Raw genomic sequence first — 22158 nt, 5'->3', positions numbered from 1 at the left:
CCTGGTTCTGAGTCAGGGAGAGAGCATTTGAATCTGGATGTTACATGTCCTGTTAGAAATGTGTGGGCTAAAGGGCATAGCAGGCAGCACTGCTTCCCTCAGTACACAGACAAGACCCACACTCACTCATGAATTTAAAGTTAGAAGTCAAAACTTGAGCATTTCCAAAATTAAAGAGATTAAGCAAATTGCTTTATTTGCCTTCAAGCTACATTTTCTTTCACTTGACAGATCATGAACTGTAATGTGTGATGTTTATGTATATTTATATATATTGCCCAGCTCCATCTCACGGTATACCACCTTATTCTGCCCAATTTTTCTATTGTTTCCTTTGCTAAAGGCGATTACGATGGCATAGTTTCCAAATCTCTCATCACCAAAGCCACTCCATTGCATCACTTCACATCAGCAATCAGTCCGCAGCCCAACTGAATCTGCTGCAGAAATTCTCTCTGCTGCGCCTTACTGCCATCATGGAAAAGTACTCCATGTCAAACAAACATGGCTGGACCTGGTGAGTACCATCAATAACTGGAAAAAAAGATAGATTTCTAGAAGGAAATAGTTTCTCCTAATTCTGTTATTCTGATAGTAATTTCAGTAAATTCAATTAGGAAGAACAATTTACTTCAACTGTTGAATTTGAAACTGTCCCTTTTAATTCATCACTGCCTAGGGAGTCAGTGACAAAGTCAGAAATAGATCCTGAACATTTGACTTCATTCCTGTTCTGTAACAGGGAGACAACCCTGGCCTCTGTAATAGCACTCCAGTTACAGAAAAATAAACAGGAGTAGGACAGAGTGATTAAAAGTAGGAAATGTTTACAGTAAGTCTTCCCCAGAATTCATTTCACTATTCGAAAAGAAACAGCTGGTGCTGATACTTCATGTATTCAATATTGTTTTGTTTGTGCTCTAAAAGAAGGGTTAGAACAGTTATGGGACTTTGCAAATCAAAAGATTCAAGTGTCAGCCTAGGCTTGGACACACGTTAGAGGGAGCTTGCAGCCTTAGCAGCTGAAACAGCTACCTGGTCACTCAGAGAGGGAAGCGAAGGGCAGATGGACATGAATGCTAGCATTGTGGCTCCTTCCTTAGCAACGTGCCACAGCAACCTGCATGTTTAATAGTATATGAACCTTGATGGGCCATGCAGACTGGTATATACAAGAACAGAAATGGGCGTAGACAGGAGATACAAGTATCTGAGAAGTAATCAAAAGGATAACAGACACTTTCCCTACCACACAGAGACACTGAGTCCAAAACCAGTATGACTTGACATTTACACTAATCTCCATGTTCAAAGCACTTGAACAAAATCCTACTGAATTCAGCTGTGAGCTAGATAAGAGTAGTTTGCCTTTAGAAATGGAAAAATAAATACAAGGGACTACAAGTGAGATTCACCTCACTGACATCAGCCACTCCAAAAAGCTGTAAATCTAATCTGAGCAAGTAGGATTGGCAGTCTGTGGTCAGTAGAAAATGACAGGTGCCTCATTCTATCCAAGCCTGAGGGTTTGGGTCACCCTGTAGGGATACCTCACTCTACAGTGCATATAGAGACAGCCTGGAACGCTAACTCTTTCTAAATCTCCATCAGAGAGCTAAAATCCATTAAGATGAACCCTCGATTGCTGTTCTCCTTCAGTACAGCCCCCTGCAGCTAGCTGAAAACGTCTGTACTGAAATGAATCTCACCTTAACTAACTTCAAAAAAGAAGACTAGAATACAGTAAATTCTAGGTTCTGGTTTGTTCAGAGATTTCCCTCCTGACAAGTATTTCCTCAGTTTGTATAATCAGTCTCTAAGGATTTATAAGAGTGGGACTCTAAATAGCTGTATAGTTGTATGCTGTACTCCTTCAGTAGGTCATTTCATCCAAGTTTTATCTCCTTCCCACACAGATGCGAACAATCTTTATCACATTCAGGTCATACTCATCATATTGTTTTTATTTTTTTTTAATTCCGCTGCAGTAGTGACTCCCACAAAGGGAATCCAGTTTGTTCTCCTTTTCACCATCACTTTGGGAAGAAAACAAGTTCACCAGCTTCACTCAAGTTACTCAACTGAAATAAATCATGTAACAACAGTATGAATCTGGCACATACAGATTTCCCACAATCATTTATTACTGTAAATTGTTAGTCAATAGAAATACTAAATCATGTAACCAGTAGCATAAAAATCGTTCAGCATGTTAAAGGACTGAATCTCCTTTTCATTTGGATACTCTCTCCACTATGCTTTGCTGCGCCATTCCTTTGAGTCCCTAACAGATGCTATAAACCATGTTGGCTTCAGCTGGATGACAACTGCATAGTAAAAGTTGTTTGTTAGAACAGATTATTATGCTATATCTTAGAGCCAGGGGCCAACTACTTTTAAAAGTTGTCGAGAAATCCATCAATTATACCGATTGTAAAGTGTCCATGTATTATGCATTAAACATCATTCCACCACCTTCATAAAAAAGGCCCCAGTCACCCCTTTCTGCCAGTCGTGTTACTCAGAGAGACTGTGTAAATACTCCGATAATTTCATGCAACCTGTTCATGTTAATTTTCAGGTCTGTGCCAAAGTTCATGAAAAGGATGAAAGTCCCTGACTACAAGGACAAGAACGTCTTCGGTGTGCCTCTGATAGTTCACGTTCAGAGAACAGGACAGCCTCTTCCCCAGAGCATACAACAAGCTCTACGCTACCTACGGAGCAACTGTCTGGATCAGGTGCGAACATTACTCCAGGGACTTGGTTGATTTTTTCTGAAAAGCCACCCTAAGCAAGCAGTGGTGAACCTTTTTGTATGTGGTACCAGAGTTATTTGAAGGTTGTTACGCCTCATGTTGGATCCAGATCTCTTCTAGTGATGCCAATACTAATGGTTTTGAATTTTGAGATTTGTATCCAGCTTATCTGTTGAATTCATGCACCTGTAACAGTCTTGCTGACTTGTATGCTGTAGCCTATCTCAAAGAATGACATGAGATCTTCATGTCTATTGAATCAGACCTGGGAGGAGATCAGGACTCTCAGCTTCTACCCATATATCTGCACTGTTTATGCTTGACTGTTGCCACTGAGGGTTAACTACAGTCACCATTTCACAAGATAGGGTACAAAAGGTTTTATTTACTTAGCAAAGAAAGAAACGTCCAAGAATAGAGAGCAAACTCAGCAAAATATTCAAAGTATTCTGTTGACAAAGTCAGATGCATCCAGATAGAGTCAGGTCAGCAGGGGTTCAATGCCAAAGCCATTATGGTACATTTCCTTTTATAGTGTGCTTAGCTGCAGCAAGCCAGGAGGGAGACCCTCATACTCAAAAGTATTTCAGATTTTTTCATTGCCTTTAGCTGTAGAACAGGGAAATACCAATCATGTTTTTACTGTTCTTCCCCTAAGGATTTAGGTATGTATCTTTACAAACATAGAACTGGGAGAAACCCTCTGGAAGATACTGTTCAGTCCTCTGTTAATTTTGACCTCATGTCATATAATCTCTTCCATAACTACTTTTAGATAGTTGGAAGTACAAAAGGAGCAACTAGCATTTACTCCACAGACTTTGCTGGTTTCTGTAGCTCTGAGCACACAAAAAAGGTAGAATTAGCCAGTTCTGAATCTTTCCATTTTATGATAACCATTTTGGTTGTTGTTCAGGTTGGTTTGTTGGGTGACAGTCATTTTCCCCAAAATGGAAGTCTAAAAATCAGTGTAAAAACTAAATGACTTGCTGTGAATCACAGCCATTTCCCTTTACAGCCAGTGGGGAAGACACCGATCCTTTCTGTCATGTCTCTCTGTAAAGAGATCCTGTAGTGTTCAAACCTTGACATCTAACTCTGAGGTGTCCAAAGTGAGGTGAGATGTGTTCTTGTGATGGGAGCTAAATGGTGGGATGAGCAGCCTATTGGAATTATATTAATAGGGGATGGAAGGGGAAGATGCATAGAGACAACTTGAAGCAGTAATTCAGTAGCTAACATGCCTGGTTATCATTGTCATAATCTGGAATCAGTTTGTATACAGAGCCTGGAAACCCAATGTAGGAAGAAAAGTGATGCAGTAAGCCTGGAATCAGTGATGGAATTGGAGAAGGAGATACAGGATCAGAAGATGTCAGGATAGGGCGGGACTCATCAGCTAAGAAGCTGAACAGGAAGAAAGAGAGAGCAGATAAGTGGGGGAGAAAGTAGAAAGGAGAGTAAAACTGAAGAGAAAGAAAAAGCTCTTCAGAGATTTGAGGCAGTCAAAAGGAATGCCCATAGCCCATCTTAGACAAATATCTGCTCCAAGAGGGCAGCTTTACTTGCTGGGAATCATCATAGCCCTGTGAAGGACCACTTCAACTCAGCTTGAGTTTCCACTGAGTGAAACTGAGAAAATGCTGAATAGAAAATGAAGGAAGAGAAGTACAGATTGGGACCATTTAAAATATCTTTCTACCAAAAACCTTTCTAGGTCAAAACCCTCTGGGCAATTCAGCTTCTTCACTTTACAGTCACTCCTGTTTCTTCCATTTAATTCAGTCTCCTAATGCCCAGCCAGAGGTCTGAGCAGCCTCCGGTTTCCAGCAGCATCTTGCTTATGTGTCTCTTCCATGGACGGCAGAAGGGCAGTCTAGAGTCCTCAACAGACATCAGAGATTTTACCACAGGCACTTGTTAAAGCTGAGGTTGCTCTAAATTACTGTAAGGTCTGGCTCCTGGCCCTGAAATATCTAAGAGAGTATGGGGAGCCTCACCATTATTTGTAGGATATATTATTCAGTTTCCACTTGTGAAACAGGAACCACGTTGCCTTTTTTGACTGCATCTTTATTTGTGTCATACATCATATGGCTACTTGCAGGGCAGATGATGCACAGCATGATGGTAATAAAGAGATTGAGCCAGACTAACGTCTGATAAATCAGTAGATTTGTAATCCCATTTTATTTACAGAATGAGTCTGTAATATTGCAAAACAGAGCCTAAACCATTTTTTTTTTCTATGAGGTGAGGAAATGTCCTCTTTTGATTATAATTTTCTCCAAGAAAAGGGGAAATTGGAGTTTGGATAATTACCATTAATCAGAGATCGAGATTAGCAGACTGATGTGTAGCAGGAGATTGCATAGGTGAGATTTGACATCTGACCTCTTGAATCAGACTTTGCTAGAAGGTTTTTAAGGTTCTTTATACCAGCAAGGACACTTTCCATCAAAAGAAGAGAACTGAGCCTCTGCTCTGACATTTACCTACCACATGCCAAATTGTTTTTTTTTTTTATTTTTGTAGAATTAACATCTGTCCTGCATCCTCAGCACACAAGAAAGAGAGAAAGGGAAAGGGAATACCAGATTAAAAAGCTGGATGCACTTTCTTATATTCTTTTATCAGAAAAAAGGAGCAGAGCTTCACTTGTGAACAGAAATATGTGGATGTACACAGGGCACACTCCTGTTCTCTACTTCCTACACATAAATTTAGCTCACAAGTGGTGCTAAATTCATCAATAAGAAGACAGCAGAAAAGTTGCCTCCTAGCCAGTCTGGTGTAGCAGCTCTTTGCCATACAAATAAATCCATTCCCTCACAGAGCTCCAGAGTGTGTGATTTATGTAATTAGTGACATATATATCTGAGTTAAGAAAAGTCCTAAATATAGGTGAGCAGCTGGGAGGTGTTCTAGGGAAAGGAGGGTCCTATCTGAATTCTGTGCTGGCAGAAGTAAGGGGAAAAAGGCCAGAAAACATAATTTCCTTGCCTTTACACGTTTTTCTTGGTGGACTATGCCACACAGAAAGCTGAACTGACCACCAGTGAGTCAGCAGGCAGAGAACCAGAAGTCTGTAATTCCAAACCTGAAATGTGCTTTTTTTCTTAGGTCTTTCTCAATATTTCAACTTTTCCCCTGCAGAACTGAGGGAAAGTAGTACTAACACTTCCCAAATGAAACACTGTAAACCCTTTTGGGAATAAATAACGTGGCTGAGGCTCAGGAATTCGCCCTGGGGGAATTCCACTGGTGAGAAGGGCATAAAAGGGCAGCACTGCCTTGAAGGCATAATTTGAAGAATTACGGCTTCCTTTAGAGTAGAAGGCAAACAGGATAAAAATGTATCTTAGTGACACAGCACAAGTAATCCCCTTTATGGCCCCTGCTTTCAGTTTGGGGTTTTCAGTGGTATTTGGGGGAACTGTTGTAAGCAGAGAGCATGAAGGGGAAAACATAGATTTGGTCTTGATTGTAAAGCTCTACCAAGATGTGCTAGTCTTTTGCAACAGCATTTGTTGGTGCTGAGCATAATATTTTCTTGTTAGTCTTCAAAATATATACCCAATCAAACATGAGGAACCAGATTCTCAGCTGGAGTAAATCAACAGACAGTCACCCAAGCCAAGCAAGCCACACTGATTTGTATCAGCTGAGCATCTTGCTTAAACTATTTAGGCAGCAGGGAAACCATATGTACTCTGAACTCTCTCTCTAGGATAGGATACAGAGCACTGGCATTATTAACTCCTACACTCCTGCCATGAGAACAGGCGTTTGCCTACAAGACTTGTGAGCAAGTCATGACCACCGCATTTGCACTTTTTCCATGTTGTGCTTAGAGGAAAATAAGTAACCCAAGCTTTGGTCATGATCAAAGTGCCCTGCAATGGATTTTATATAGAGAGAGATTCTTTAAGTAAGTTTTTTCTTTACTTAGTTCAACTTTGTGCCTTTTTAGGTGGGTCTGTTTCGAAAATCCGGAGTGAAATCCCGAATCCAGATCCTACGCCAGATGAATGAGAGCTCACCAGAAAATGTCAGCTACGAAGACCAGTCGGCATATGATGTGGCAGACATGGTAAAGCAGTTTTTCAGAGACTTGCCAGAACCTCTCCTCACAAGTAAGCTAGGAGAGACTTTTCTACACATCTACCAATGTAAGTTTCAATGTTTTAATTATTGGAAAAAATTAGAAAATATTATGTACTATATAAAAATACGTTGTAAATAATTGTGGTATGTTAACACTGTGTGGGTTTCTTTCTACTTACCTTTGAGATGCATCAAGAACCTCTCTGCACTCAAAATCTTTAAGAGATTTTTAGAACCACCTAAAGGTTTTGATATCAAAATACTAACAATTTTCATGGAAAGACAGCATTCAAATGTTGAGAAGATTTGAAACTATCAGCCTTGCAATCAGAAAGAAGCCACAAGGACAGGATGCCATGGACATGCCTCTGGAGCTCAGATAGTCTTTTAACCAATTCTCCAGGATAAAGGGGAGGACCTTAAAAAGGCTAGGCAGATTGGACAGGTTAGTAAATGGTTAGAACAGTGGTGTCAGGGTTTTGGGTATTTAGAATGTGGGAACCAGTTTAGGAGTCCATGTCTACGGGGGGCTGGTGGAGCTGGTCTGACAACAAAGGGGAAGAGCGGTTTTGGTAGGGTTCTTGCCAAGCTGGTCAAGGATGTTTTAAACTAGATGTGTTGGGGGAGGGGGGCATCATTCCATTCCAGCACTCCCAGACAGTTGCCAGCACCTATAATGAATGCTCAGAGCAATGTAGAGATATTTCAGCTGCTCCAGCCAATGAGCTGGCTTCATTTAGAGCTTGGCTCAGATGCCTCTATACAAACACCGGTAGTATGGAGAACAAACAAGAGAAATTAGAGATGTGTGAACGTCTATGGGAATATGATATCATTGGTATCAGAGAAACATGGTGGGATGACTCCCATGACTGGAATGTTAGAACGGAAGGTTACAGGCTCTTTAGAAAAGACAGGCCCAGCAGAAGGGGAGGGGGAGTTAGGCTGGAGAGTATGGAACTCTGTCTGGGAACAGGTGATCTGTCCACAGAGTGTTTGTGGGTCAGGGTTAAAGGGAAAACAGCGATGGGAGACATTACTGTGGGGATCTGTTACAGAATGCCTGATCAAGAGGACTCTGTGGATGAAGTGCTCTATAGACAGATAGGAACAGCTTCATGCTCACAGGCACTTGTCCTCATGGGGGACTTCAACCACCCTGATACCTCTTGGACGGACGGTATGGGCCCAGCACAAGCAATCCAGGAGGTTCCTCGACTGTGTGGAAGACAATTTCCTTCTGCAAGTAATAGAGGAGCTGACAAGGAGAGGTGCCATGCCTGACCTCGTGCTCACTGACAGGGAAGGGCTGGTTGGAAATGTGATGCTCCAGGGCAGCCATGGTTGCAGTGATCATGAGATGGTCAAATTTGAGATCCTCAGGACAGTGAGAAGAATGTGCAGCAAGCTCACTGCCCTGGACTTCAAGAGAGCAGACCTTGGCCTCTTCAGGAACCTGCTTAGTAAGGTTCCATGGGATATAGCCCTAGAGGGCAGGGGGGCCCAAGACTGTTGGTTGATATTCAAGGATCACCGACTACAAGCTCAGGAGTGTTCAATCCCAGTTAGAAGGAAGTGCAGTAGGAGGGCCAGGAGACCTCCTTAGATGGATAAGGAGCTGCTGAGGAAACTTTGAGGGGGAAAAAAGAGGCTTATAAAAGGTGGAAGCAAGGACAGGCGGCCTGGGAAGAATACCGGGATGTCGTTCAGTAAGCTAGGGACCAGGTTAGGAAAGCTAAGGCCCAGTTAGAATTAAACTTGGCTAGGGATGTGAAAGGTAACAGGAAAGGATTCCATAATTACGTTACAAATAAAAGACAGACTAGGGACAATGTTGGCCCTCTCCGGAAGCTATCAGGAGAACTGGCTACCCTGGTTTTGGAGAAGGGTGAGGTTCTTAATGACTTCTTTGCCTCAGTCTTCACTGGCAAATGCTCTGACAACACCACCCAAGTCTTGGAAGGCAGACACAGGGACTGTGTGAATGAAGACCTTGGGCCCACTGTAGGAGAGGATCTGGTTCAAGACCATCTTAAGAACCTGAATGTACGCATGTCTGTGGGGCCTGATGAAATCCATCCGTGGGTCCTGAAGGAGCTGGCGAATGAAGTTGCTAAGACAGTGTCCATTATATTTGAAAAATCATGGCAGTCAGGTGAAGTTCCCGACGACTGGAAAAAGGGAAATATAACCCCCATTTTCAAGAAGGGGAAAATGGATGACCCGGGGAATTACAGACCAGTCAGTCTCACCTCTGTGCCTGGCAAAATCTTGAAGCAGATTCTCCTGGAAGGCATGCTAAGGCACATGAAAAACAACAAGGTACTTGGTGACAGCGAGCATGGCTTCACTAAGGGGAAATCCTGCCTGACCAATTTGGCGGCTTTCTATGATGGGGCTACAGAACTGATGGACAGCAGTAGAGCAGTTGATGTCATCTACCTGGACTTGTGTAAAGCATTCAACTCTGTCCCACACAACATCCTTGTCTCTAAATTGGAGAGACATCAGTTTGATGGATGGACCACTCGGTGGAGAAAGAACTGGCTGGATGGCTGCACACAAAGAGTTGCGGTCAATGGCTCAGTGTCCAGCTGGAGACCAGTAATGAGTGGTGCCCCTCAGGGATTGGTGTTGGGACCAGTCTTGTTCAACATCTTTGCGCTGACATGGACAATGGGTTTGAGTGCGCCCTCAGCAAGTTTGCCAATGACACCAAGCTGTGTGGCTCGGTTGATACACTGGAGGGAAGAAATGCCATCCAGAGGGACCTTGACACACCTGTGAGGTGAGCTGATGCCAACCTCATGAAGTTTAACCTTGCCAAGTGCAAGGTCCTACACCTGGGTTGGAGCAATCCCAGGCACAGCTACAGGCTGGGCAGAGAAGAGATTCAGAGCAGACCTGCAGAGAAGGACTTGGAGGTGCTGGTCGATGGGAAAATGAACATAAGCCAGCTTCAGTGTGCGCTTGCAGCCCAGAAAGCCAACTGTATCCTGGGCTGCATCAAAAGGAGCTTGACCAGCAGGTCGAAGGAGGTGATCCTGCCCCTTTATTCTGCTCTTATGAGACCTCACCTAGAGTATTGTGTGCAGTTCTGGTGTCCTCAACATACAAAGGACATGGATCTGTTGGAAGAAGTCCAGAAGAGGGCCACGAGAATGATCAGGGGACTGGAGCACCTCCTGTATGAAGATAGGCTGAGAAAGTTGGGGCTGTTCAGCCTGGAGAAGAGAAAGCTGCATGAGATCTCATAGCAGCTTTCCTGTACCTGAAGGGGCTTATAAGGATGCTGGAGAGGGGCTCTTCACTAGGGACTGTAGTGACAGGACAAGGAGTAACGGGTTCAAACTTAAACAGGGGAAGTTTAGACTGGATATAGAGAGGAAATTCTTTCCTGTTAGAGTGGTGAGGCACTGGAATGGGTTGCTCAGGGAGGTTGTGAATGCTTCGTCCCTGGCAGTGTTCAAGGCCAGGTTGGATGGAGCCTTGGGTGACACAATTTAGTTTGAGGTTTCTGTGCCCATGGCAGGGAGGTTGGAACTTGATGATCTTAAGTTTCTTTCCATCCCTAACTATTCTATGATTCTATGACATAAAAAATGCAAAGACTCATAGAATCTCAGACCAGTTTGGGTTGGAAGGGACCTTCAGAGCTCATCTAGTCCAACCCCCCTCTAATGAGCAGGGACATCATCAACTAGATCAGGTTGCCCATAAGCACATCCAGCCTGACCTTGAATGTCTCTATGGATAGCACATCTGCCACCTCTCTGGGCAACGGACATGCTGGCGTCTCAGTATAAGCGAGCCTTCTGGGCATGGAGAATTGTTATTTGACATAAGAACACGTGCCTTTGCAGTCCTTTTACTTGCTGTGACTTTCAATTATTTGCCTTTTCATTATAGTCAGTAATGCCTACCTGGGAGAAAGAAGCTGCCTTCATTTAGCTTTTATGTAAGGATCTCATAGAGAAAATACAAAAGCCAGTGGATTTCTTCATTTTGCAATAAGCAAGAACTGCAGCTCAAATGTATCAGAATGATGAAAATCCCTGTAAATCAGGAAATTACTGTGTATCTTTTCTCCAGACTTGAGAGAGAAATAAACAGTGAGGAAAATACTGAGAAGCCAGAGGAGCTAGACAGTGTCCATTGTGAAGGTCAGTCAGCCAGGGCTCTGTCAGATACAGAAAAGTATACCCAGCCAGCCTAAGCCAAATAATTGGATGCACTAAAGAGAAGTGTGTCTAGTCTTCTCACTTGCAGACATTTCAGCTGCCAAAACAATAGAAAGCCATTTTTAAACACTGTGTAATCCCAGTGCTAAGGAATTTATGTTACTTCCATTGCCTTCCTTTACTGTAAAAATCTGTCTTATGGCACATAGTCACTAATGTATTTAACATAACAGTGTCTTGCAGCTGGTAGAGAAATGCTGTGATCCTGCATGTGAGAGGCAGCACTGCAAATAAATCCAGTGGACTTGGTCATAGATGACATCTTGGGACAGAAGTGAACATTTGGCACCTAGTCCTGGAACATCATTTCCCCCTCTTCTTTCCTGATTACAAGTTGCAGTTCTTGGCTGTCTATGCATATGTTGATAAGCTTGTTCAGAAAAGCAACAGCAACACTTAGCAATAATAAAATGGCAATCACAGTTGTTTCTGTAGTGAAGAGGCCAAGGAGAAGATTACCCACTAGAAGGACATGTTCTACATGTCCTTGGAAACAAATGACTTTCAAATTTTGATGAAAATTTGAAATGTTCTATCTTAGCATAGGACAGGCTGCAAGTAAACTACCACCTTGCCAAAGGAAGAGACATGTGGAAGATCTCAATGTCATTGGTGGTGGGGAACTCCCCAGGTCCGACCTGGGAGCCTGGCATTAGAATTCACAACAGCCATGAGGCTGGTGAAAGGGTGAAACATCACTACCAGCTGACAGAAAAATGTAAATAGTGGCACAGGCGGACTGTAATCCGATGTGGTACTGCAGGAGGAAGTCTGAAGAACTCTTTTTACAATGATTAGGGATAGGGGGGATCTGCCAGGAAAGATTTTCTTCAACTGTACCAGTAGTTTAAAATATTTTGGGTAGACTTGAGGATGAGTCTCTGTAATCCAACATGGAACAGGAAAAGATGAGCTCTGTAGACACTGGATACAAATGTTTGGGTTAAGAATTAGTAGAATTTTTTTCCATGCAACCAACAACAAACATATTTTTGTTTTAGACAGTATTGACAAAACTCCTTTCACAGAAAGAAAAATGTTGAAAATTTCTGGGATACCAATTGTATTTCATCATGTCTGCAATTAAATAAATCTGTAGCTTGGAGTTTTTCTTCCCTTTCATCCAGGTTAAATAATTATTAATGTGGAGTTAGAAAGGATTTTTCCTCTCTTGGTATATTGGCAAGGGATTTCTGATCTTCTGGGGTGCACTAAAGATCTTTTTTATATAACCAGAATGGCTTGATTTGCTGTAACACAGAGGCTTGGGGGTGAGATGACTCATGTAGTAATCTATATGGTGTAGCATTGGTAAAACATTTTCCATTTCCCTAAACCACTCAGTTGCCTAATGTTTACCTATGACTTGAAGTCTTCTCTATGCATCAGGCCCACTAGTACACAGTGCAGGTGAGGAAGTACCAGGAGATTATGTGGGGAGAAAAGACATGTTGCATGGATTTAATGGGCTCCTCTTGACTTCTCAGAAAGACCTGGCCTTGTCACTTCTAGCAAATTGGAAGCACTGGACTGTGTTCAGTTTGTCATTCATGTCTGAAAGCTTTTAAAATAAAGTGCTTGTACAAGGCTAGCAGGGAGAGCTTAAAAGCTGGCTGTTCCCTCTACTGTAAATCTGCTTTTGTTCTTTTTCTGTTTGATTATATAGAGCATATGTAATACCCAGAGCACGGCTCCAAGTCTAAACTGAGAAAACCTACGGTAGTTTTAGAAATGGATCTGTCTGAAGTGCTATTTAAGCATATCCATTACTTTCATTAAACTCTTTTATGGTTTAGGACACAAGTATAAGTATTTTCCTGAAGACTTTTGAGCTGTCTTCCCAGGGGAAAAAAGGACTTGAAAAATACCATAAGCACTGAGTACTGTTCTCCTTTCATAAGCTTTAAATGAAGTTCAGTCTCTTTTTGAGAGAACAGCCTCTCAAACGAACAGGTAAATGTCATGCACTGGCTAGCTGAACTGTGCTTGATGGAGGAGCAAGTACCATGGCCTTACAGCAATAATTTCATCTTTGCCCCTTGGTCCCCTGTCATCTGCCTCTTCAGAGAGCCATTCCCAGAGTGTGAATGCTGTGCTAACTCTGTCTTGTTGCTGGATCCTTATCTGATCTTACAACTGACTCACTGAACATCACTTGCTTTTCACCAGATGTCCCCAAGGAGCAGCGTCTGCAGGCAGTGCAGGCAGCCATCATGCTGATGTCTGATGAGAACCGGGAGGTTCTGCAGACTCTGCTGTGTTTCCTGAGCGATGTCACCTCTGTGGAGGAGAACCAGATGACTCCTATGAACATAGCTGTTTGTCTGGCCCCTTCCCTCTTCCACCTCAATATAGTGAAGAAAGAAAGCTCACCAAGGTAAGTTTCTTCTTAATGCTATTAATAGTTATATCCTTAACACAAAGTGATGCTTCCAGTGTTTCTCAGGGTATGCAGGATAACATTTTCCAAAGCATCTGCTTTCCAGCACATTACACAGGGCTTGGCTTCAGTGAGAGGGGAAAGCCTATGCTGCAGAGCCAGAAGCACACTTGTACATGCACAGAACATGTTTTCACAAGCCTGCAGGCGTTTCTGGCTGTCTGTTGTGGATATGCAGTGCCTGTGTTCCATGCGGAATGTTAGTGGGGTGCTAGTGAGTTTTGCATGAGTACTGTTGGCTTCTGTGAAGGGAAAGGGCCTCATTTTGCTCTGGCTGAAGCCAAAGACTGACCATATTTTAAAGGATTTTAATATATAGATTTTCAGTGAGTGATCTTACACTCTGCATTTTCTGGCTATTTTCTGCCACTTGGGGGAAACAGAATTTTTTTCAGGCACCATCAAGATGGCATGTAACATGGTGAGTGAAGACTGAACAGGGCATAGACCGCACTAAATATTAGTGATCCCAACTTGATGTCCCCACTGACTTTCCCCCACCCACCGCTTCTGGCTCAGAATATGCTGGGATTCTTGGTCATGTACATGTATAACTAGTGTCTGAGCAAGCACTTTTAAGCAGTAACAATGTAAACCAATGTACATTGTGTCTGTTAGAAATCCATTTAAAAATGTACAGCACCTAATGCAGGACATGCATAACCTTTCTTGCTTTTATCTTTAGCTCAACAATATTTTAGGTAAACATTTTTCCTTGAAAAAGTGCAATAGTCTGAGCAATCTGTGATAAATAAAACTAAAGATAGGTTTTTCTCACTGATGTTCTGAACATCCTGCTGCTGTTTGCTTTCATAATGAAAAGATACAGCTCTTTTTACCTGAGACACTGAATTCAATTACAGAGTCATACAGAAAAAATATGCAACAGGGAAGCCAGATCAGAAGGACCTCAGTGAAAACCTGGCAGCTACTCAGGGACTTGCTCACATGATAATGGAATGCAACAAACTTTTTGAGGTGAGTGGGAGACTCAAACGGCATTATTCATGGCCACATAATGCAGCATCCTTTGAAGTATTTATGTTTATGCTTACATTTTCTGTCTTGTACTAGCTCAGAGATTGATGGTGCCTCTCTTATTTGTAAACTTGCTTCATCTAAAGTTTATTTATCTCATTTCTGACTGTTCCCTTCAAAGACATAGCTATTGAAAATTCAGGGTGGCAGTTTTAGGAGTTTTTAGTCTAAATTCAAAATCTGCTGATTTAATATTTAATTTTATTATTATGCTTTAACATCTTAATTGAAACTTATTTGTCTCAAAAGGAAGAGCTGATACACTTTATTTCTGTGTTATGTAATAAAATCACATAGGGAGATGCAGTCATTCCTGCACCTACTTGTACTGTAGGTGGAGGAGAGATAATACTCATATCTCCCTTCCCCAGAAGCACAGGATAAAATTTATGGGGTCTAGAGGAGTAACATGGGTGTATTCACATACAGCTGAACAGTCTAATATGGTTCTGCATGAGTACTGCTATTCATGGACTGTTTCATCATACTGCTTTGTTTTCTCATCTTGCATAAGAAGCAAACTGAAATAGGTATCCATTTTACAGGTCATAGCTTACTGCAATTGGACGCTGAATGGTCCATTATCCTTTAAACACATTGCCTTAAGGAAAAGTTCTCAGTGTAAGAACTTCCCTGTGTGTTTTCCCTCCCTTCTGTGGCACAGGTCCCACATGAGATGGTCACCCAGTCCCGAAACTCCTACGTAGAGGCAGAAGTACATTCTCCCACCCTGGAGGAGCTTGGGAAGCAAGTGGATGAGGAAGGAGGGAACTATCAGATGTATCTGGAAAATCTCATGCAGAATCTCCAGAAAGAAGCAAAGGAGAAATTCAAAGGATGGGTCACATGTTCCAGTATAGAGAACACAGAACTTGCCTACAAAAAGGTAATTCTGGGAGACGTGGAAGAAGCAGTAAAGAAACCAAAGCAAAATACATCCTAGCTACACGACACCCTGACTTGTCGCATGGCTAAATACATACCCTTCTGTCTGGTGAGGCACAGGATTTTTTTAAAAGGACTACCAAAAGCAATTTAAAATGTAAGATAAGTGATTTAAGTATGAGATTCCAGGGAAAGGCACACAAATCAAGCTGAAGTCTCCAAAATGGTTAAAGTGATACAGCAAATAATACAACCAGAGAACAAGCTGAGACTTTAAGCAACAGATAACGTTGCCTGGGTAAGCTCTTTGGCTATCTTCTGTTGTTTGCCAGGAGTTTGGAGAACAGAGCAGAACATAGGTATTAAAAACACTCTTCAGGCTCTCCACTGCTTTACTTAGCCAGGCCAGCCACATGACCAGTTTTATCCCCGATCCTCTTATCCATGTTTCCAGTGGGTTTTTGATATCTGCAACTTTTATGAAAATTTCTGAAGTTATTGCTGGCTCCATCACTTCTGCAGGGGAAGCCAGACCCCTGCAATCAGGAGGAGAGTGCTGCAGGGTCCCTGCAGACAGTGGAGTTCAGGGCTAGTAGAAATGCAATGGCAAAACAAGATCTGCAAAACAGCAGCAGCTAGCGAAAGGAGGGGATAGATTGAGGTGGGTGACTCTAGTTACTATGGGGAAGAACACTGGAAAAGAGTATGATCTGACGGTGAGGGGGCACGAGGCAGAATTACCCATTTGGGTAATGCAACCCCTCTGTTAAGGCAAAGAAATTGCAGTTACTCTGGTTTGTAGCCGGCTTCTGTGAGTGATGCCTCCAGTGAGGAACTGCAGGAGGTTGGGGAGGGAGTAGCAAGGCTCAGGTGGGACTAGGATGTGAGAAAGGGAAGGGAGTGAATAGGGGCATGTACAGGTCTGGCATGTGAGAATACAGAAGGGATTGGAAGCCCCTCGGGCTCTGGGGCAGGGGAACTGGGAGCTTTGGGGAGAAGGAATTGTAACAACAAAATAATTTGAGGTGGAAGGTGGGTTTCTAGGGACACAATCCTGGGCCTGTGGAGGCCCTGGAGGTTTCTGGAGTAGTAGATTGATATGAGAGCACTCACAGTGATATATGAGGATGCTGCAGTAGGGAGGCGTTGGAAAATCGGGGCTTGCAAGATCTAGTGCTTACAGTTAACTTGTTTGCTGCCTGAAATCTGACCTCTAAAACCATGCAGAAAAGCTCTTTGTGTGGATTTTAGGATATTCACCTTGTTCATAGCCCAGCACTTTGTGCTTCCTTTCCTGTGTGCTATGAAAGTATAACAAGTAACAGGAACCGTGAGCTAGGAAGAATTAGCAAACAGTTTGTGGGTTACGTCTTTGAAAGGCATTTTCCCAATATCTCCCTTGCAGCTATTTTGAGGAGCAAACATCTGTGTACCTGACACAAAACTGAATCAGCATGTGTTCTGCTCTTCCATCAATTAACCAGGAGGGTTAATGGATCCTCAGTCCCAACTAGTACATCAGATTGCCCAAGGTGGTAGCTTTACTCCAGCCCAAGGTTTCAGTCTCTCATTTCTTTTTACTTCTACATACATTTTCTGTATTAACTTGGTATGCTTGGGGTTGAAAAAATGCCTGTTACACAAGAAATAATACAGCAACCCACTGGTACTATGGGAACTGTTCCTGGTATACACTGATGTGAAAGCAGAAATCTGACTTCAGTTTTCCATCCAGGACTAGTATGCAGATGTTGTCACATACAGTAAAGCAGCAGCAATAGCAATGAAAATAGGCATGCTAATAAGCTTAAGTCAGACACCCATATCAAGACTTTGTCCTCAGTTTTCCTCTGCTGAACATAGGCGTATAATTTGTGGGGGTTTATATTCTTTCTTGCTTTACTCCAGGTTGGGGATGGGAACCCACTAAGGCTTTGGAAAGCCTCAGTGGAAGTTGAAGCCCCTCCATCAGTTGTTCTGAACAGAGTGCTGAGAGAACGTCACCTCTGGGATGAGGACTTCTTGCAGTGGAAGGTGGTTGAGAGCCTGGACAAGCAGACAGAAGTTTACCAGTACGTTTTGAATAGCATGGCTCCTCATCCCGTCCGAGACTTTGTTGTTCTAAGGTGAGCTAAAGGACAGTTCTTCAGTAAATTTGCTTCCTGCAGTGCATACAAGGAAGATTCGGTCTTATCTCAGCCTTTGCATCTGTGTAATGGTGCTTCAAGAGCTCTACTTCTGGACAGCAGTGTTTATTTCTCAAGCTGCATTAGAATTGTTCACCTAGAGCATGCTGACCTTTCCTCTGATGTAATTTGAGCAGCACATACTCCTGAGGCCATAAATATCATTCCTTCCTTAGAACAGATGTCTGATAATAGCTGCTGTTCTCTCCTAGCTTTGTTTGTTGTCAAAACAGAGCAAATAGAACCCAATTGGTTTTTACACTGCTTTTGCCATTCCCTGGGGAATGTCTGATGTAGAAGAGCCAAATGTTTAGTAGAGAAGATAGTGACGTTTGTAAGCTAAGGTGGTTATTCAGTGTCTACATATACTGTTATTTTTGATTTGCAGTTGGAGTCTCTGTAGACCAAGAAATGCTAACCCATAAAAATACTAATTTGGAAATGAACAAAGAAAGGCAGAGGATACGTATTCTGACTGTATTCCAGGGGATCACGTCTCTCAAATGTGTAGTTGTATACCAGTATTCCAAACTCAGTCCCAGTTCTGCTGTTCTCTGTCTGCCTGTACAGAACAGACCAAAAAAATCCTCTTTTGCACCTTCTGCCTTTGAAATTCTGGCCTTTTGCTTGCTTGGAGCTATTGTGGAGCTACTGACATGTTTCACTTACAGGGTCAGTTCTGCAGTTATTTATTTCAGGATTTGTGCATTCCTGTTCCTTGTCTCTGCTTTCTTTGATTAAAGGGATGCGCCAAAGAAATACAAAGCAGTTTTGACAAAGGAAATGGTGCAGTGAGTCAGAATTGCATTAGAGGTAACGACTGAAGGAAAAAGATGAGCCCAATAAAATATAATTATGACAGTACATCCCTTTTATGAACATCACTGTTCTCTTAGAGAATGACAACATGCAGATATTGTCAGTATAAGGAAAGAATTATTGGCACTCTTAGGGAAAGATTTTTAAAATGTTTTCTGTAAGTTCTTTCTAATGTTAAAACACCAGTCCTCCCATTGGTTTATTTCCTTTGCCTTCCCACAGTATACTGGACTAAATTAATTATTTTGTAGTTAATTTTCTTATATGATATTATTGACTTAAATCAATGATAAATTTGGCTCTCCACATAGAACTGAGAAGATTGGCTGGCACTGGCAGGGAGGTTTTGATGACTGTAATTCTGTCCCGTTATTTGCCACTTAGTTCAGCCTATTAGGTTTCACGGTGGTTTGTGTTCTTTAAAGACCTGCTGTGCAGTCACATCACTTAAAGAAAAATCTTGCCATCGAGTTCTCATTCGTTTCACTAACCCAGGCAGAATGACCCCCAAGGACTGAAATACATATCATAAAACAGGATCCTGGTGGGTCTTTAAAGGCTAAAAACAGCTGTCAGGCAGATCTGTCAGATTCTGTTGTTTATCTCTTTTTATTTATATCATTAAGTCTATAGCAAGGTTTGACAACAGTATCGCAGTCAGTTTGATACCTGATGATTGGTGGGAAGTGGGCAGTGAAATTACAATGCGCCTCTGGGGACATGAATAAATATATTTTAACAGACAGCAATTTTCTTCTTCCCAATCAAAGTTCTGGATGCAAAAGGATAAATTTAGTAGTTTTATTCTTTCAATTCTGTAGTCATAACAAGGGGATTAGGCTCCCTCAAGAATACTAATGTTAAGAGGACTGTGGCAACGTTTCATATGCTTGGGATCTGACACAGCTTTTAGCTGCCCTGCAGAGGCATTGCTTTTCATTAAAGATTCCTCAGATGCTTAATGTACATTAAGTATCATGGCATCAACCTGAGTTAGGTACCATGCCCGTTTTTACTGCTGTAAAATAGAGAAGTAGAAACTGGCTTAAATCTGTATAACCAGGAATAGGAATCATAAGTCTTCTGCAGTGTCTGGGTTACAGTTTTTCACTTCATAAATGGCTCAAGTAAGTGCTGCCTGGTAACCAAAATAATACAGTCACATCTAAGCCCTGTACAGGCATTCACAGTAGATGGTTGAGCATTTCACAGTAGAGCTGAGGAGTGATTTTTCTACTTTCCATGTGTTTCATCTGCCAAGATAGCTTATAGTTTTTATTAATGCACAGACACATGTAAAAGCTTCTGAAGTTTCAGAAGAAATATCTTCCTTCTTGAGTAACAGCTCAGTTTAATGTATGAAAAATGCAGAATCTTAAAATTATCTGCTGATGTCCAAAATTCAACAGTTCTTGAAAGCAGCTTACCTACTAAAGCATGATGCTTCCCAAGGTAGCGTTAATCCCCATCTCAGAGAGCCCATGGCAAAATGATGCACATTACACAGCAGCACAGTGTGAATTTCTCGTTTCTTCCCACAGCATAGGAAAGCATAGAACTGTCCTGTGAGGCTTGAGGCAGATGATGAAAATATGAGACAGCAGAATATGTAGAGAATGCTTACAGAACAACTGAAAAATGCACCACCAGAGGATTGGACTGGATATTAGGAAAAAACTCTTTACCGAAAGGGTGATCAGGCATTTGAACAGGCTGCCTAAGGAAATGGTGGAGTCACCAACCCTGGAAGTGTTCAGAAGCTGTGTAGCCGAGTCCCTCAGTGACATAGTTTAGTGGTGGACTTGGCAGTCTTGGGGTAAAGGTTGGATTTGATGATCTTAAAAGTCTTTTCCAACCTAGTTGATTCTATGATTCTATTGCAGCCTAGGTCTCCTGGAAAACTGCAGCATGTAAGGCTAGAAATTTGGAAGAAGGAAAAAGTTAAAAGACATTTTGATTTTTAATTCAGGTGCCCTTGAAACATGTTGTGGGAGTTTCAGAAGTGAGTTGTAGAGAGGATTTCTGCTGTGCTAAACTGTATTTAAGTCTGCATAGGTGCAGTGCAACATTTCAGCCTTTGCCGGATGCCTTATGCTCACTTTATCTGCTTTCCAAAACTTCTGCCTGTCTGTAGAAAGCCCTCTAAGACATAATAGTTGCAAAATGCTCATGTGGAGAAGCAAAACTTCTCTACCTGGAATCTGCAGCAACAGACGGGTTGCCATTCAATGGTCAGACTCGCACCTTGGAAACACAAAACTCTGCTGGGGACTCCTAGACAGTCCAGTGGCACTGCATGCACAACAAGGATAGGCAGGAAGTAAACTAATTTTCATTCTGGTTCTTACTTTTGTGCCCAAAAGTTCCATTACTAAAGTGATTCTGTCTTAAATGTGTTGCTGCAGGACATGGAGAACAGATTTGCCAAAGGGGATGTGCATGCTGGTTGCCATCTCTGTGGAGCATGAAGAGGCTCCTCTTATGGGAGCTGTGCGAGCCATTGTGATGGACTCTCAGTACTTGATAGAGCCATGTGGCTCAGGAAAAGCTAGGCTAACACACATCTGCAGAATTGACCTAAAGTAAGTATCCCACCTGCAAAAAGCACGTCCATTCAGCAGGGCAAAAAACGCCAGCTCAGGGAGGGGAGGTGTGGGGAACAGAGCACATGCTCAGTGTAGCTTCGCTGCTTTGGAGTCTTCCTGCAGTCTTTTCTATCCACCAAGCTCTTTTCTCTGTTCAGCATCTACAGCTGTAACAATGTGACACAGCGATAAAATCTGCTTATTTGATTACTGCCAGGGAGAACTTCGTAGTACACTTACAGTGACAAGTATGTAAAGTTCCCACCATTACCACTGGCAGCAGGGAATAGAAAGCATGGCAAGCCTGTTCCTGTGGGCATATTTCTTGAGTATTTGAGTTTCTCAATAATTCTGTTTCCATTTCTTCAGAGGACATTCCCCAGAGTGGTACAACAAAGGCTTTGGACATCTGTGCGCAGCAGAAGTTGCCAGGATCAGAAACTCATTTCATCCTCTGATTGCCGAGGGACCAGAAACAAAAATCTGAGGGAGTGTTCTTGGGAGCATGTGAGCGTAAATTGGGGTCTGGCAGGAACAGGAATACTGAAAGCAAAGGTCTTATTTAAGCTGCAGAAATCTGACCAGACCTGGGTCTGTACAAAGCCAAAAGAGGAATTTTATAGGAAAGTTCTTTTATTCTGGAGACTTCACCTCCCCCCGCCACATCCCTTCTATATTAATTTCTGTTATTGAAGTAAACATTTCTTCAGAGAGCTTCTATCATTAGTACTTTAAAATCAGACTATTGCCATTACTTGTGTGTCACATAACTCTGGTATTTAAAGGCTTCTAAGAAGCATATTTTAATTGTAAATAAAATATGTACAGTGTGTATATATTTATCTATATTATATCTATATATATGTATATGTATAAATTAATTATTTTGTATATAACTCAGTGCAAATCACTTGCATCAGTTGGACCTTAAGTGAATCTGTCACTTGTTTCTTAGTGTGTCACTGCTACATAAGCTGTGTTTGCTATTACCACAGGACGACCAGGTATAATCCATGTGACAACAGAAATGCCTGTTCTCAGATACGTTCCGTGTTTGTGTGTGCTGTGAGAAGGTACCTTGAAATAGATGTAGGAAGA

At 42.2% G+C, this 22158-nt stretch overlaps 1 protein-coding gene across 9 annotated transcripts in view; it reads left to right on the top strand.

Annotated features, from left to right (window-relative positions):
* The window catches only part of STARD13 (StAR related lipid transfer domain containing 13), a 299410-nt gene extending 277516 nt beyond the window's left edge, over positions 1-21894 (top strand). For all 9 annotated transcript variants that reach the window (XM_061374529.1, XM_061374528.1, XM_061374530.1 and 6 more), the window contains 9 exons: positions 344-517; positions 2582-2741; positions 6733-6931; positions 13277-13484; positions 14411-14525; positions 15250-15471; positions 17379-17596; positions 20881-21057; positions 21430-21894. In XM_061374529.1, the coding sequence (XP_061230513.1) occupies positions 344-517; positions 2582-2741; positions 6733-6931; positions 13277-13484; positions 14411-14525; positions 15250-15471; positions 17379-17596; positions 20881-21057; positions 21430-21547 (1591 nt within the window). In that variant the 3' untranslated portion in view covers positions 21548-21894. The remainder of the gene's footprint in view (positions 1-343; positions 518-2581; positions 2742-6732; positions 6932-13276; positions 13485-14410; positions 14526-15249; positions 15472-17378; positions 17597-20880; positions 21058-21429) is intronic.
* The last annotated feature ends 264 nt before the right edge of the window (positions 21895-22158 follow it).

Source organism: Neopsephotus bourkii, unplaced genomic scaffold (genome assembly GCF_033783945.1).
Source record: "Neopsephotus bourkii isolate Nb327-2 ecotype Australia unplaced genomic scaffold, CSIRO-AGI_Nbou_v1 NB_1638, whole genome shotgun sequence".
Classification (NCBI taxonomy): domain Eukaryota; kingdom Metazoa; phylum Chordata; class Aves; order Psittaciformes; family Psittacidae; genus Neopsephotus; species Neopsephotus bourkii.
This window is presented reverse-complemented; position numbering and strand designations above follow the sequence as displayed.